Consider the following 18,370-nt stretch of genomic DNA (forward strand, 5'->3'; position numbering starts at 1 on the left):
TTACAAAGGCTCTAAGGCAAAGCCCCAAAGCACAATGAAAAACAAAGAGGAAAATAAAGAGCATATTAATGTCAGAAAGCTAAGTAGGAACACATATGAAATGGCATGTGGAAAAGACCTTGGAAGATAAACTGATGAGATGCTGCCAAGGAGCATAAGAGTTATAATTAACTATAACATGTTAACTATAAGATATTAGCTATAACATCTATTCTATTGCAACTCTATGATGCCATATTATGGTGATTTCATAATATTTATTTATTTATTTATTTATTGATCAAATTTATATACCGCCCTATCTCCCGAAGGACTCAGGGCGGTGTACAGGCATTTAAAAACATATAAATACAATATAAAAACAATTTAAAAAACTTATTCTAAAAAAGCCCGTTAATTTAGAATTAAAAATATAAAATAAAACCCAATTTAAAACCAGTAATTTAAAATCTAGCTCAGTCCTGCACAGTTAAATAAATATGTTTTAAGCCCGCGGCGGAAGGTCCGAAGGTCCGAAAGCTGACGAAGTCCGGGGGGTAGTTCATTCCAGAGGGTGGGAGCCCCCACAGAGAAGGCCCTTCCCCTGGGTGTCGCCAGACGACATTGCCGCGCTGACGGCACCCTGAGGAGACCCTCTCTGTGAGAGCGCACGGGTCGGTGGGAGATATTCGGTAGCAGTAGGCGGTCCCGTAAGTAACCCGGCCCAATGCCATGGAGCGCTTTAAAGGTGGTCACCAGCACCTTGAAGCGCACCCGGAAAGCCACAGGTAGCCAGTGCAGTCTGCGCAGGATGGGTGTTATCACGGAGCCACGAGGGCTCCAGCTATCACCAGCGCAGCCGCATTCTGAACTAACTGCAGCCTCCGGATGCCCTTCAAGGAGCCCCATGTAGAGCATTGCAGTAATCCAGGCGAGACGTCACGAGTGCGTGAGTGACCGTGCATAGGGCATCCCGGTCCAGAAAGGGGCGCAACTGGCGTACCAGGCGAACCTGGTAGAACGCTCTCCTGGAGACGGCCGTCAAATGATCTTCTAAAGACAGCCGTTCATCCAGGAGGACGCCTAAGTTGCGGACCCTTTCCAACGGGGCCAATGACTCGCCACCGATGGTCAGCCGCAGATTTAGCTGACTGTACCGGGATGCCGGCATCCACAGCCACTCTGTCTTGGAGGGATTGAGCTTGAGCCTATTTCTCCCCATCCAGACCCGTACGGCCTCCAGGCACCGGGACAGCACTTCGAGAGCTTCGTTGGGGTGTTCCGGTGTAGAAAAGTACAGCTGGGTGTCATCCGCATACAGCTGGTACTTCACACATAATAGTTTTACTATAGTATTTGATCATATACTGTATTGCCCACTTTACATACATGTATATTCTGATGTTTTATTTAAATTTATATTTGTGTTTGTACATATAATATAACCCCCAGGTTATTAGGCTGTAAAGGTAGGAGATTTGTACTTTTAGGCTTGCAAGATTCTGTTTATGTAGCTTTACAATAAAGTAGAATTAGGTTATCTGGTCATTTTTCCTGTCTGGTCCACTTGTTAAAGCTGAAAGTGTGATTGTAGCTGCCTACAATAATTGAAATTTGACACTGCCATTGAGAGGGATAACTCAGAGTGCTAAATACCTCTCGCTTGGATTATTGTAATGCTCTCTACATGGGGCTCCCCTTGAGGTGCACTCGGAGGCTTCAGTTAGTCCAGAATGCAGCTGCGCGGGTGATAGAGGGAGCTACGCGTAGCTCCCATATAACACCGCTCCTGCGCAGACTGCACTGGCTACCTGTGGCCTTTCGAGTGCACTTTAAGGTTTTGGTCACCACCTTTAAAGCGCTCCATGGCTTAGGGCCTGGGTACTTACGGGACCGCCTGCTGTTACCGCATGCCTCCCACCGACCCGTACGCTCTCACAGAGAGGGACTTCTCAGGGTGCCATCCGCCAAGCAATGTCAGCTGGTGGCCCCCAGGGGAAGGTCCTTCTCTGTGGGGGCTCCCACACTATGGAACGAGCTTCCCCCGGGTTTACGCCAAATACCTGACCTTCGGACCTTCCGCCGCGAACTGAAGACACATCTTTTCATTCGCGCGGGGCTGGCTTAAATTTTATTGATTTTAAATTATTTATTATTAATTCTAATGGGGTTTTAGTTTTATATATTTTAAAGTTTTTAGGCCAATTATAAAATAAGTTTTTTAATCTGTATTTTAAATTGTATATTGTATTGCTTGTTTTTATTTTTGGCTGTACACCGCCCTGAGTCCTTTGGGAGAAGGGCGGTATAAAAATTGAATAAATAAATAAATAAAATAAATAAATAAATAGCAAAAGACATGTCACAAAGTTTCAGCAAGCATTAAGTGACGCTAGCTGAGTGGTTTCTAATCCACAGTCAAAACCCATTGATAATATTTTAATTTGAGCCTTTGGTATTATAATCTGCAGATTACCACAGTGGTCAGTATATGATAGCTATGTCAATATCAATAGAACTTAAATTTATATACTGCTTCACAGTGCTTTACAGCCCTCTCTAAGTGGTTTACAGAGTCAGCATATTCACCCCAACAATCTGGGTCCTCATTTTAATGACCTAGAAAGGATGAAAGGCTGAGTCAACCTTGAGCCGGTTGGGATCGAACTCCTGGCAAGTGGCCAGAATTAGCCTGCAATACTGCATTTTAACCACTGTGCTATCACAGCTCCTTGTCACAAGGAAAAGGATGAAATGCTTCCTTACTTTTAGTTCATGATTGCTGAGTTCTACAAGGGCAGGGATAGATCCTGGCCCCACCACAGATATAACCTATCATCCTGATCCTGACAGATATCGTAACTATCATCTTGGTAGGATCATCACATAACAATAACATCCTTGTTCCTTTTTAAGACTGGAAATCATTTTAACTTTCCACAATGCCCCAATATTAAGTTTGACCTGGAATGTTGACATACAAGTAGTCCTTGACTTACAATCATAAATGAACCCAAAATTTCTATTACTAAATGGGAAATTGAGTTTTGTCCCATATTATGACCTTTCTTGCCACAGCCATTAAATTAACGACTGCAGTTGTTAAATTAGTAACATGGTTGTTAAGCGAATCTGGCTTTCCCATTGGCTTTGCTGGTCAGAAAGTTGAAAAGGGGATCACATGACCCTGGGACACTGCAACCATTATAAATAGGAGCCAGTTGCCAAGCATCCACATTTCAATCACATGGCCATTGGGAAGTTTTATTTATTTATTTATTTATTTATTTTTGTCACAACATCATACAAAAAGATTATATAGTATATACACATATAAACATATATAGGAAGAAGAAAAGAAAAACAATAGGACAGGAACGGTAGGCACGTTTGTGCGCTTATGCACGCCCCTTATGGTCCTCTTAGGAATGGGGTGAGGTCAATAGTAGAAAGTTTTTGGTTAAAGCTTTTAGGATTATGAGAAGAGACCACAGAGTCAGGTAAAGTATTCCAAGCACTGATGATTCTGTTGCAGAAGTCATATTTTCTGCAATCTAGATTAAAGCGGTTGACATTAAGTTTAAATCTATTGGTTGCTCTTGTATTATTGCAATTAAAGCTGAAGTAGTCTTTGACAGGAAGGACATTACAATAGATGATTCTGTGAGTTAAACTTAGGTCTTGTCGAAGGCGACGGAGTTCCAAGTTTTCCAAGTTGCAACGGTTGTAAGTGTGAAAAGAGTCATAAGTTGCTTTTTTCAGTGTTGTTGTAACTTTGAATGGTCACTAAATTAATGGTTGTAAGTCGAGGATTACCTGTAAATTAATATGTCAGCTGGTTCTGAGGTTCCTCATGAGATGGTTGTGCTCCAACAATAATAGAAGATGGTCTCTGTGGCAGAGACATGGAAATCAGAAGACCCTTGTTCATTTTCAGATAAAACAATTGTGAAAACCTGGTCTGAATTTGGAGATTCCACAATTTCTCTTGTGTTTGAAAGCTGAGCCAGTTTATTTGTGCTCAGTAGTAGTATATCTGAAACTGCAGTAAAATTAAGTCTTTCCATTATATTATATTAATATCATATCATATCATATCATATAATATAGCTCGTAGAGATGTTTGTTTCTCCATGGGCAGAAAGCTTTGCTCTATATTGGTGTTGGTTTGTTCTCCGAGCTTGCTGTGTAGCTTCTGAATGTTTCATCACCAGGCTAGGTAACATCATCAGCAGAACTTCAGTTGAAGCGTCTTCTTTCAGTTCTCCTCCACTTTTACTGATCTTCTGTGGTCACATGGTCACTTGATCATTTGGAGAACTAAAACAAGACTCATTTACTGAAGTCTTGCTGATGATGTTACCTAGCCTGATGACGAAACGTTAGGAAGCTAAACAGTAAGCTTGGAGAACAAACCACCACCAACATCTATCACTCGAGCTACAAATATTTTCTATTATTTCAGCTTTACTCTATTCCTGGTTTATCAGCTCCAGCCACCTTAACAAATCCCAAAAAGGAAAGGTGGCCTAAATGCTTTGCACTTCCCATTCCTAGGAACCATTCAGATTTTTAAAAATATATAAAACCAAACAAATTCAAAGAATAAGAGCTAATAACAAGGACAGAGTAAGATATAAGCATTTTTTTTCCTTTTCCGTTGGTTTTGAATTGGAGCAAGGAGATTTTTGTTACCGCATGATCTGTGACAGCCTAGGGAGAAACAGTGATTAAATTATGCTCTTTGGTTTTTTTTAATCTTAGCTTTTGAATTAGTAAATGTGAAAATTATCGTTCCTTGGCTTTTTTGGGACTGAGAAGCAGAATCTGCAGCACAGAGAAGCTGCCTGAGTTAAAGCCTACGGTTGTGCTTCAGGGAGATATAACATTTGAGCCAAAGAAGAGGCAACTTCTAAAATAAGAGCGGTTTGGAATTTTGCTATTAGCAGTTTCTGGAGATGTAGTTTTGCTTATTTCTTGAGTTGATTCAAACTGAAGCAAGGATTAGTGTCCCATTTCCTGGATTGCCTTATCCACGTGCAGAATTTATTTTAAATTTCTGCTTAAAAAAAAATAGAATTTTGGCAGGGGTGAGGGAGAGTTCATTGACATAATATCTATATACTATTAAAACTGCCATTTTGTTTGTCTGTTTGTACCTTCATGTTAGCCCAAATGGTGCATTATTTATTATTATTTATTTATTTATTCGATTTTTATACCGCCCTTCTCCCGAAGGACTCAGGGCGGTGTACAGCCAAATAAAAAGCGCAATATATAAATTAAAACAAGACTAAAACAAACATATTAGAAAAGGGCCAAAAATTTAAAAAATTTAAAACATTTAAAATAGTTTAAAAAACCCTAAAAATATAAATAACCCCAGATTAAAATTTAATTAGGCCAGTCCCGCTTGAATAAATAGATGTGTTTTCAGCTCACGGCGAAAAGTCCGAAGATCAGGCAGTTGACGTAAACCAGGGGGAAGTTCGTTCCAAAGCGTAGGAGCTCCCACAGAGAAGGCCCTGCCCCTGGGGGCCGCCAGCTGACATTGTCTGGCGGACGGCACCCTGAGAAGGCCCTCTCTGTGAGAGCGTACGGGTTGGTGGGAGGCAAAAGGTAACAGCAGGCGGTCCCGTAAGTACCCGGGCCCTAAGCCATGGAGCGCTTTAAAGGTGGTAACCAAAATCTTAAAGCGCACCCGAAAGACCACAGGAAGCCAGTGCAAACTGCGCAGGATTGGTGTTACATGGGAGCAACGGGTTGCTTCCACTATTACCCGCGCAGCTGCATTCTGGACTAGCTGCAGCCTCCGGGTGCACTTCAAGGGCAGCCCCATGTAGAGAGCATTGCAATAATCCAAACGGGAAGTGACAAGAGCATGAGTGACCGTGCATAAGGCATCCCGGTCAAGGAAGGGGCGCAACTGGCGAACCAAGTGTACTTGGTAAAAAGCCCTCTTGGAGACGGCCGCCAAGTGATCATCAAACGACAGCCGCCCATCCAAGAGGACGCCCAAGTTGTGCACCCTTTCCATTGCCCCCCACAGTCAGACACCGGGATAGCACTTCGACAGCTTCGTTGGGGTGGTCCGGGGTGGAGAAGCACAGCTGCGTATCGTCAGCGTACAGATGGTAACTCACCCAGAAACCACTAATGACCTCACCCAGAGGCTTCATGTAGATGTTGAACAGGAGGGGCGAGAGGATCGACCCCTGAGGCACCCCACAAGTAAGGCGCCTCGCGGTCAACCTCTGCCCCCCTGTCAACACCGTCTGCGACCGGTCGGAGAGATAGGAGGAGAACCACCGATAAACGGTGCCTCCCACTCCCAAGCTCTCCAACCGGTGCAGCAAGATACCATGGTCGATGGTATCAAAGGCCGCTGAGAGATCTAATAGGACCAGGGCAGAGGAGCAACCCCTATCCCTGGCCTCCAGAGGTCATCTACCAACGCGACCAAAGCTGTCTCCGTACTATGTCCGGACCGGAAGCCGGACTGGAACGGGTCTAGATAGACAGCTTCATCCAGGTACTGGGGAAGCTGCCATGCAACCACACTGTCAGGCCTGGCTGCCATGCAACCACACTCTCTACAACCTTCGCCACAAAGCGAAGGTTGGAGACTGGACGATAATTACCCAAAATAGCTGGGTCCAGGGAAGGCTTCTTGAGGAGGGGTCTCACCACCGCCTCTTTCAAGGCAGCGGGGAAAACCCCCTCCAACAATGAAGCATTTATAATTCCCTGGAGCCAGCCTCGTGTCACTTCCTGAGTAGCCAGCACCAGCCAGGAAGGACACGGGTCCAGTAAACATGTGGTTGCATGCAACCTCCCCAGCAACCTGTCCACGTCCTCGAGAGCCACAGACTCAAACTCATCCCAAACTACCTCAACAAGACATGTCTCCGTCATCCCACTTGGATCATCGCAATTTTGGTCTAAGCTATCCCGAAGCTGAACGATTTTATCGTATAGATAACCGTTAAACTCCTCGGCACGTCCCTGCAGGGGGTCATCCCGCCCCTCCTGGTGAAGGAGGGAGCGGGTCACCCGAAACAGGGCGGCCGGGCGGTTATCTGCCGATGCAATGAGGGTGGAAACGTAGGAACGTTTCGCCTCCCTCATTGCCACTAGGTAGGTCTTAGTAAAAGATCTCACTAGTGTCCGATCAGCCTCGGAATGGCTAGACCTCCAAGTACTCTCTAGGCGTCTTCTCTGACGCTTCATCTCTCTCAGCTCCTCAGAGAACCAAGGAGCCAATTGAGATCTACGCCGGGTCAGAGGCCGCAAAGGCACGACATGGTCCAAAGCCCCAGTCGTGGCCCGTTCCCAGGCCGCAACTAGTTCTTCAGTCGTGCCGTGGGCAAAATCCTCAGGGAACGGCCCAAGCTCCGTCCGGAACCTCTCAGGGTCCATCAGGCGCCTGGGACAGAACCAACGAATTGGCTCCATCTCCCTGCGATGGTGAGCGGCGGTCTGAAAGTCCAGGCCAAGGAGAAAATGATCCGACCATGACACCAGTTCCGTCACTAAATCTCCTAATTCCAGATCATTAATCCACTGTCCAGAGATATAAATCAGATCTAGTGTGCCTCCCCCAGTGTGTGTAGAGCCATCAGTTACTTGAATCAGGTCCATGGCCATCATGGAGGCCATGAACTCCTGAGCTACCGTCGATGACAAGCCGGCCGATGGCAAGTTGAAATCCCCCATGACTAAAAGTCTAGTAATCTCAACCGCCACCCCAGCAAGCACCTCTAGCAGCTCAGGCAGGGCTGTAGTCACGCAGCAAGGAGCCAGGTACGCGATCAACAAACCCATCTGATTCCTATGGCCCCACTTCACAAGGAGGGATTCACAACCAGCTATCTGAGGCACAGTGGACTCCCTCGACTCTAGGCTTTCTTTAATCACAACCGCCACCCCCCACCCCTACCTTGGGCCCTCGGCTGATGGAATGCACGGAAACCTGGAGGGCACAGTTCAACCAGGGGTACACTTTGCAACAATTTTTGAATTAAGGTACCTAAAAACTGCTAACTTAAAAATGCATAAACAAATCCAGGACCTATTACTGCTGTGGAATTGAAATTTCAAGGATTTTTAGATCAGTTTTATTCGCAAAGTTGTGGCATCTCTGTGGCATCTCTGTGATCACATGATTTTGATTTCCGATGTTCTCTGGGTAGCTTCTCAGAAGCAAAGTCATTGGGGAAGCCAGCAGAAAGTCAGAGATCACTCCTGCTCCAGCTGCTTTTTTGCTTGCCTGTGGTCTTTCTGTTTATCTGTTTAAGTAAATAAATATTGATTTATTGTTTAAGTTCGTGTATAGCAGTGGTCACCAACCGGTGGTCCGCGGACAACTGGTGGTCTGTGAGAAAATTTTGGTGGTCTGCAGCACACCCGGGTGGAGGAGCTGCTCCAGGATGAGCAATGGCCAGTCCTGTGACTAGAGCTCTGGAATATGGGATTGGCCAGGCAGCTTATGGTGGGGCTGTAAATCTCAGCCGTAAAGGGAGGTTTGTGCAACTTGCAATTTTGCAGCGCAGCCCTTGCCGGCTGAAATGAGGTAATGGTGCAAGGGGGGGTGGCAGTGCAGTGTTGGTGCTCCGTGCACCTCAGTCTCTCGGGGAGACACTTGACTTCCTCTCAGCCCCAAGACACTGGCTGGCCCATGAGAGAAAGAGACAGAATGAAAGAGAGAGAGAATGAGAATGAGAGAGAGAGAGAAAGAAAGAAACAGAAACAAAGAGAATGAGAGAAAGAATGAAAGAGAGAGAGAAAGAGACAGAATGAGAGAGAGAGACAAAGAGACAAAGAGAGAATCAGAGAGAGAATGAGACAGCTAGAGAATAAGAGACATAATGAAAGAGATAGACAGAGAATCAGAGAGAGAATGAGAGAGACAGAGAATCAGAGAGAGAATGAGAGACAGAGAATGAAAGAGAAAGAAAGAGACAGAATGAAAGAGAGAGAAAGAGAGAGAGGGAATCAGAGAGAGAATGAATGGGAGAGAGAGAAAGAGAATGAGAGAGAAAGAGTGGGAAAGAGGGAGAGAAAGAGAAAGAGAGGAGAGAGAGAGAGAGAGAGAAAGAGAGAGGAGGGAGAGTGCTTGAAGGACCCCATCCCATCACTGGGAGTCCAGGCACTTCAGCAAGTGGTGCTCTGGATTCATATTAGTGGTCAATGGGGTTTAAAATTATGAACTTGGTGGTCCCTGAGCTCCAAAAGGTTGGGGACCCCTGGTGTATAGCACAGTGACTCACTTGGTTAGGATACTGGGTTGGAGGCTAGCAAGTCCATGTTTGAGACCCAAGTGCTGCTCTGAGGCAAGGTGAGCCCCCATTCTTTGCTCCAGCTCTTGCCAGGGACATGAAAGGAGCTCCTAACTGGGTGTCCCCCAGGCAATAGTGATGTAATGGCTAATCCTTTCAACCTAGAAATGCCTTGGTGCTTCTGACACGAGAGTGATGCAATGCGATCAAAGTTGCACTACTATTATTTTTCTGTCTATAATAAATACTCTCATTAGATGATCGAGGACCATCCAATATTGGGATAAAATTGCAAAATTCAACCCAACGCAACTACAAGAATTACAGCAACTAAACTAATTTAAATTGAGAATCAGTACATCTTCTACTACTTGAGGTGGTTCTCTTTACTGGAGAGCATTCAGATGGCTCTTTATGTAATAGTTTTTTGAATTTTTCTCTAGCTTGGAAACTAATTCTTCCTCCTCTCATAGAAAGATAGATGAAGAGAAGAAAGGAAAAGTATAAAAATTGATCTTTAAAAAAATATATGTATCAAGATTCCAGTGACAGTTTTGGAAGGCAATTTTCTTTTTGCTTCTTAACTGCCACTATTTTAGCTGGGGAAGTTGGGAGGGGGTTGTTGTTGGAGCGGTAGAAAGTTAGTCATAACAACATTCCGTATTCAAGGACTTTTGCCTGCGTCTGATATAGACTGCCTGAAGATTGTACCCAATTGAGTGTGAAGAGTTAATTTGACAATGTGATGAACTTGTGGGTGTGGGGGAGGGCTGAGAACTGTCAACTGGGTGTGGAAAACCTGGAAGCTTTCAGTTTTGGGTTTTCCCAGCTGTGCCAACATGACATCTCTAATAAATTGGAACTTTGAGGAACCTCAAGCCTCAGAGCTTTATTTTGTTGGGGGTGTTCCTTGGAACTCTGACATTAACCCGAAACTCCTAAATAACTAAGCAGCACCCTGAAAGGGGGCTGAAAGGGGTGCTGAGCCCCAGCACCAACCTAAAGCTTGGGTGGTGTGAAGACTCAGCGAAGATGGAAGAGAGAGAGGAGATTGCAGAGGGAGCCATGGGAGCACATACTGGAAGGTTTATCGAGACCAAGTATTCTCCTTCTGAAGGCGTGGTAGGAGGCCTAGAAGCTGCAGAGACGATGCAAAGCCTAGGCACTCGGTCCAGGGAGATGGATTCCAGGAAAAGTTGCCAGCATGATCCAACTCCAGAGATGGGACCGAAAGAGCGATCGCATGGATATTGTTCTGTATCCAGCCCTCATCAACCTGCCTTCATGCTACCCCTTGCGGAATTTATCCCCCCAGGCTGGGGATTCTATCCTGGCCAGGGATGGGTCCAATGCCAGTGGATGCCAGCGCCATTTGCTCCCCCACTTACAGGATCACCATGGGCCCATTTTGCCCTGATGATCCCAGCACTGCCATGGGGTCTGATCCAGCAGCCAGCAGTGCTACTGCCGCAGGTTCCAGTTCAGCCGCAGGTATTCACCCTGCTGCCCACCACAGTACCCCAACAGGTCCCTGCCTTACCTCCAGTCACTGTGGCGATTCTGCCAGCAAGGGCCCCGCCACCAGGGTTTAGAGCGATGTTTGACAGTAAGCCTACTAAACTGGCCTATTTCCTCAGCTGAGTATGGTCTCATATAGATCAATATGGAAAGCAATATGAAACAGATCACGACTTAGCATCTGCGATCTCAGAGGGGATGAATGAGGGAGATGCTGCTGACTGGATAGCCCAGCTGCATAATGAGAGGGTTGCTGAATTAAATGATGCTGAAGGTTTTGTTGAGCTGCTCAGGGCCTGATTCGAAGACCAAGACCAAACCAACGAGAGTGAAGCCAAGATAAAGGTGATGAGGCAAGGACTATGTAAAAAGTTGTGCCACATATGCCAGCAATAAGACAAGACCGGGGAAGCTTCCCGGCTTGCTTCAATAGGTAGCTGAGCCCAACTGCCCATGGGAAGAAATAGCTATGGACTTTATCATAGAGCTCCCGGAAAGTGGTGGAAATACAGTAATATGGACTGTGATAGACCTGTTCTCCGGCAAGGAGAACAGGCCCATTTTATTCCTTGTTCTGGACTTCCCTCGGCTAAGAGAGTAGCCAAGATGTTTGTCAAACAGATCTACCGGCTGCATGGAGTTCCACGATGGGTGATCTCCGATCGAGGAGTTCAGTTCACTGCTAAGTTCTGGAGGGAGTTCCTGAGGTCCATTGGGTCATCTCAGGGGCTTAGCTCAGCTTTCCATCCAAGTACAAATGGAGCCGCAGAATGTACTAATGCCGTGGTGAAACAATATCTAAGATGTTATGTGGATTACCAGCAAGATAATTGGGCTGACTTGCCAACATGACATCTCTAATAAATTGGAACTTTGAGGAACCTCAAGCCTCAGAGCTTTATTTCATTGGGGGTGTTCCTTGGAACCCTGACATCCAGCTCACATGGAAGCATTCATGTTGGCTCACATTGCAATCATTTGTATCCATGGAGACTGGCCTTTTAGTCAAATCTCTGCCTCAACATGGAGAAGAAAACAGGTTGCTTATGATTCCTTCTATTCTGAAGTCAACATGGAAAGAAACAGCCTTAAAAGGGCTAGGGAGTCACTTCAGTGCTTATTTGGGGGGGGCATAAAATGCCCAACCTTTGTGATATTAATAAAATGTCTACCTTTATTTTCCTGGTAAATATTTGATGTAACTAAAAAATGCCTTTCACATAATCTCTATGGTCAAAATACAACATCAACCGAAGTACCTTTGTTATGTTGGCCCTTTTCAACATTCTTGGCTTAAAACAGCAACACTCACACAAAACTCTTTGTGACCTGTGCACAGGAGCCCTTGTGACTCATTAATTTCTGATCCTTGCCGGTATATTTTAGGAGCTGCCACATGCTATAAATAAGTGCTCTGATGTGCAAACTCTTCTGCCAGTATGTTCGATATTTCAAGCAACAGGTTGTTTCTCAAAAGTATATGTGAAATGCGCCAGCCATCTATTCTCTTTCTCCCCCTGCCCCTGGCTAAGAATCTTTTTATATCGACTGACATAAAATAGTGCAGTAAACACCATTTTGACACAGAGTTAATTCATATGGAAGCTCCGTCCTGTTTTAACTCAGGATTTCAAACCTTCTGACGTATCACCCCCTCCCCTCCCCCAGCTTTCTTCACACTCACAATCAGTATTTAATGCTTTCCCTGAGCAGTCTTCATTTTTATTTGGCATTTCCCCATCATCTCTGTTTTAAGCACTTATCCCACAATGCATTAAAACCTCACATTGTTCATTGATCCAAAGATATTTAAAGGTAATCCCTTAAGAAAACCAGGAAATGGCCTAAACCCAAAATGTTTCTGTTTGCCTTTTATTGGGGTTTCTTCAGCAGTCTTCAGCTGTTCCACCTAGATGTCCCTTCCCTTCCCTTCCCACTCCTCCCTTCTCCTTCCTTCCTTCCTTCCTTCCTTCCTTCCTTCCTTCCTTCCTTCCTTCCTTCCTTCCTTCCTTCAACTGCAAATGTGAATAAAACCTCCATCACTCTCAAAGAGAAGCTTTGGTCCATCCATTTGTTTAAAGACAAAGAATCTTGGGCAGTGTGAATATATCGATGTGAATGCATGGATCTTGAATTATGGTCAACCAAAAGCTAGGTTATAAATCTTAAAAGCAAACAATTACATAACTATATGGCTCATGCTAGTTCGTTGTTGAAAATAAAGAATTCCCATTCCAAAGGAAGGGATCACATCATTTCCTAAATAACATTGAATGAACTCTCATCAGTCAGCAGATAAATGATAACAGATAATGGGAACTGCAGTGCAACAAAATTGGCCGATTCCTTAGCTCTGCATTAGAGTAAATATGACAGAATTCCCTGATTCTGGGAATGTAGATGGATGTGTCCATAACAGTGGAAAACAAAAGCAAAATTTCTGTGGCATCAAATAAGTAATTTTCCCCACTAAACTAAGACTCAGTTAGAAAGAAGATCAAAGGCAGTGGGAAGGAAGTCACTTTGAATACTCACAGAAGAATGACTTCCATTGTTTCTGAGATTCTATAATTTAATCCACTTATTGCAAAAAGCCTACCTATTCTGAATCAATCAGCTTTCTTGGGTTTAAATTAAGGTGCCTCGATAATAGTATAATTGTAATTATCTATTGCTATTCATATTTTCCCTAAAGATATTTCTCAAATATTGGGTACTCAAAAGCATTAACAGACATGGAACACATAATACAGCAGCCCACAACTGGTTCCGTGGAGAGAGGTTTTTCCACAGACCAGAGGGGGCATAGTTTCGTGTGCTATCTGCATCCCATGAATGGGCTTTGTTTGCTTGTGCAGACTGGTTTCTGGCATGCCGCAGACTGCTGCTGGTCCATGGACCCGGAGTTGGGGACCCCTAACATAGTACATTCATGTCTTCAATCTAAAGGAATAAAAAAAATAAAGGTTTCCTGCCAATTGTTTCCACCTCTAGCCGGTGCTGCTCATCTTGGTTTCTTAGCCAAGAGTATCAGTCTGAAGATATTTCTGTGATTATGTGGCCAGCATGACTATATGCTGAGGCACACAGAATGCTGTTACATTCCCACCAAAGTGGTACTTATTAATCTACTCGCATAGGCTTGCTTTCGAACTGTTAGGTGAGCAGGAGCTGGAGCAAGGAACAGGAGCTCACCCCATTGTGCAGCAGTCAAGTCTCAAACCCAGGTTGCCAGCTTTCCAGCTGACAAGCTCACTGTCTTTAACTGTTGAGAGACCACCCTCTAAAACCAAGAACAAACTGCTTGCACAGAGCCATCTTTTGAGGAATATTCCTAGTGATTAGAACTCGAGCCATTTGCACCTCTTATTCTCTGAACATAGGCTGCCCTTCTCTCCGTGATGCAAACCGTAGTGACAATTTAGTTCCTGCTGCCACTGGCATAACAAGTCGGGGAGCAAATAGTGGCCATTTAGTAGGTTAATTTTGAGCTTCGTTGGAAGTCATCATGGCTTCCTGTATCCAAAAAGGGACATCAGAAAAATCAAGGGTAAAAGGGTGCTGCACAATGGGGTGAGCTCCTGTTCCTTGCTCCAGCTCCTGCTCACCTAACAGTTCGAAAGCAAGCCTATGCGAGTAGATTAATAAGTACCACTTTGGTGGGAATGTAACAGCATTCTGTGTGCCTCAGCATATAGTCATGCTGGCCACATAATCACAGAAATATCTTCAGACTGATACTCTTGGCTAAGAAACCAAGATGATTGTAAAGGGCAGGAGAAAGCAATAAGTGGAAAGGATTACAGTTTCAAATTTGGGAGTAAATGGCTTTGAATAAGGAATAGCTTGACTTTTGAATTATTTAATGCACTGCCCCATGTTTGATTAGGTTGAAGGCATCATTCTTTGGGTGAACAGGCAGGATTTCAGCAGAGAGACAGAAAAGAGGATTTTCAAGTAATTTGGCTCAACATTCTTGAATTATTTTGGTTATAATTACATATTTACAATCTGCTCTTTCTTCCCTCTCTTTCTTTTTATTTATGCATAATATTGTTTCAGTGCTGTTTTTTCTTAAAATAGATTTAAACTTTTGCAGTACCTACAAATATTGAAATAACTATATATATGGAGTTGTATTTCCCTCCCTTCTTCTTTATATTTAAATGAATAGTTTGAATCAATGCAAAAATGTTACTTATTTCCCAGTGCATTTATAATGCAGGAAGAAGTTCAGGGTGATTTTAAGGTTTTAGAATAAGTCACACAAGGTACTTCCCCACAGATCATGTTAAATCATAAGCCATGATTTACTAGCATGATGTCCAGGTTCACATAACCACAACAGATCACATTAGTCTAAATGTAATCTTATAAGGTGGCTCAAAGGGCTCAGGGGATAGGACGTTAAGCTTGTCGATCGAAAGGTCGGCAGCTCAGCGGTTCGAATCCCTAGTGTTGCCGTGTAACGGGGTGAGCTCCCATTACTAGTCCCAGCTTCTGCCAACCTAGCAGTTTTGAAAGCACGTAAAAATAAGTAGAAAAATAGGGACTACCTTTGGTGGGAAGGTAACAGCCTTCCGTGTGCCTTTGGCATTGAGTCATGCCGGCCACATGACCACGGAGACCTCTTCGGACAGCGCTGGCTCTTCGGCTTTGAAACGGAGATGAGCACCACCCCCTAGAGTCGGGAACGACTAGCACATATGTGCGAGGGGAACCTTTACCTTTACCTTAATCTTATACACCACTCAAGAGAAGCTAATCTGAATTATAGAAATTTTAGATGACCCAAATCAGCAGACCAATACAAGACCTCTAGCAGTAAGAGTAAGAAATCAAATTTTGTTATGAGACACAAAAGAAGAAAAAGAATCTCCTGAAAGGGACATGTGAATTTAAGAAGTCTAATTTCTGGATTTTAGACTCCAGATTAAGATTAGGTGGATTCTACATTTCAGCCTATGAACCACCACGCTGAAACATTTTTCTTCCACATAAACTTATGGCTTGTCCATAACAGGAACCAGTTTACCAAAAGGCTGCTGTGCCTTTGTTTGTCCCACTGCTGAGCAGAGCTGAACAGACGGTTTAAAGGCCTTACCTGCTTCCCATCCAGAGTATACAGCTTTTTAACAACTCCTGTTTCCAGCTTTATGGCTTCGGTAATGTCAGTGAGCACCTGTTCAAAAGAATGGGCTGTTTTCTTATTCAGGAGCACACGCACTGCCTTCCTTGGCTTCACACCACTCCGGATGATGGTCACCAACTTGGGACGCACAAAATCCTTGTTCTCCTTGGCCTGGGCACTGTTGCTACTGGCCAGGGACTGAGGAGCTTTCATGTTGGCGGAGGTTTTCACATTGACTGACCAGTTTGGGTTCACATTCTTGGTATATTCCACTTTCTTAAAGAAGTTGTCGGATGAACATACATAGCTTTCTCCTGTGAAGAACAGAAAATATAGGGATATTTATCAAGAGCATAAGCAAGCTCTTTTCAGCAGGAAGGATAGCTATAGAGGTTTGGACATTTCTAAAGAGAGAAAAATGTGGCTTCTGAAAGACCATCTTTTCTGTTATCTATCCATCCATCCATCTCTATCATCTTCTCCATCTGAGTCTATCTGGTCACCAAGAGTAAGCATCGACCTGTTTGAATACAGCTAATGAAAATGCATGTATATGTTTATTTGTTTATTTACCTGATTTCTGTGGCTACCCAGCTCAACAGTAACTCTGGGCATCTAACAATACATCAAAACATACCTACAACACAACACAAAAATAAAGCAAGTATCTCAATACTCAGAGAAAGTTAGTTCGTCTCCCATCTCTCAGATTTTTACAATTGATTGATTGGTTGGTTGATTGAGTCATTCATTCATTCATTCCAAGATGAAAGAAACATGTGCTAACTGTCCTGTCTTTCATGATGCAACATTCCCTCCAGTGGTCTGCAGTTCCTGTTTTTCTATACTTCCATTAATTCTCAAGGGAAATCATGAGAAAAAAGAAGGAAAATGCAAAAGTTGGCTTGAAACTCTACATCAGTGGTAGTCAACCTGGTCCCTACCGCCCACTAGTGGGCATTCTAGCTTTCATGGTGGGTGGTGGGGTTTTGTCTGATACTGAAGCACTTTCCTTTTTTAAAAAAATTTAATTGACTTTTTAAAAAAATTTTCATAGCATTATTTAAAAACATTTTCATTAGATTTTCATAAAATTCCCTTGACAATTTAAATTTCTGAAAATATACTATTTGTATCGACTGCACATAAGTTTAGTTCATGTTACATAAGTGAAACTAAATGGCGCTATAGTGCGACCGCAAACAGAAGAGTCTCGTCCCAGAATAGCTCGCGCATCTCCCCCCACACCACCCAGCTGTAACAGACAAGCAGAGCTGGTAGCCTGCACCCCCTCCCCAAAACCCAATCCACGACGCGCGAGTGGCATGCGCAGATGATGATACATGGCACATTACTATGGAACCGGTGGGCGGTTAGAAAATTTTACTACTAACAGAGATACAAAAGTGGGCAGTAGGTATAAAAAGGTTGACTACCCCTGCTCTACATTAAGAAAACTAAGATCATGGCATCCAGCCCTCTCAATTCCTAGCAGATAGATGGGGAAGAAATGGACGTAGTGACAGATTTTATTTTCCTGGGCTCCAAGATCACTGCAGATGGGGACTGCAGCCAAGAAATTAAAAGACGCTTGCTCCTGGGGAGGAAAGCTATGGCAAATCTAGACAGAAAGGACTCACTGGAGAAGAGCCTAATGCTGGGAACGATTGAGGGCAAAAGAAGAAAGGGACGACAGAGAACGAGGTGGCTGGATGGAGTCACTGAAGCAGTAGGCGTGAGCTTAAATGGACTCCAGAGGATGGTAGAGGATAGGAAGGCCTGGAGGAATGTTGTCCAAGGGGTCACAATGGATCGCAACTAACAACAACAACAAACATGAGGGGGGTCAACCTATTTTCCAAAGCACCAAAAGGCAAGTCTAGAAACAATGGATAGAAATTAACCAAAGAAAGAAGTAACCTAGAACTAAGGAAATTTCCTAATAGTGGTAACAATTAACTAGTGGAACAGCTTATCTTCAGAAGTTATGGGTGATCCATCACTGGAAGCTTTCAAAAAGAGACTGGACAATTATTTATGTGAAATGGTATAGGGCTTCCTTCCTGAGCAGGGAGTAGGACTAGAAGACCTCTAAGGTCCCTTCCAATTCTGTTATTCTGTTAACATAAATTATTGGTCATTTATCTGCTCTATGTCCCTGACTGAAATGACATCTGCAAATATTAGATTATATTTATATAATATAAATATATTCCTTCCAATATACTTCCTCCAGGAGCTCAAAATAGCCTTCAAAACTTGCTAGAAATTTCATCTAAGCGACTTGAAAAATTGACAAGAACACAGTAAACATTCAGATTTTGGCATCTTCCCAAGCTACGGAAAAAGGATGCAGGATTTCCTCCCATTTTTGACTGAGCAATGACTGAGCTTCAGGGTTTGCGTGATTCTTTACCCAACAGTTGTGTCTCTCTGAACACTCAATAGATAACTGATAGGTTGT

At 43.9% G+C, this 18,370-nt stretch overlaps 1 protein-coding gene across 7 annotated transcripts in view; it reads right to left on the reverse strand.

Annotated features, from left to right (window-relative positions):
• The window catches only part of DCX (doublecortin), a 224,278-nt gene that overhangs the window by 69,156 nt on the left and 136,752 nt on the right, over positions 1-18,370 (reverse strand). For all 7 annotated transcript variants that reach the window (XM_058197005.1, XM_058197009.1, XM_058197007.1 and 4 more), the window contains one exon: positions 15,880-16,220. In XM_058197005.1, the coding sequence (XP_058052988.1) occupies positions 15,880-16,220 (341 nt within the window). The remainder of the gene's footprint in view (positions 1-15,879; positions 16,221-18,370) is intronic.

Source organism: Ahaetulla prasina, chromosome 11, assembly GCF_028640845.1.
Source record: "Ahaetulla prasina isolate Xishuangbanna chromosome 11, ASM2864084v1, whole genome shotgun sequence".
NCBI classification, from domain to species: domain Eukaryota; kingdom Metazoa; phylum Chordata; class Lepidosauria; order Squamata; family Colubridae; genus Ahaetulla; species Ahaetulla prasina.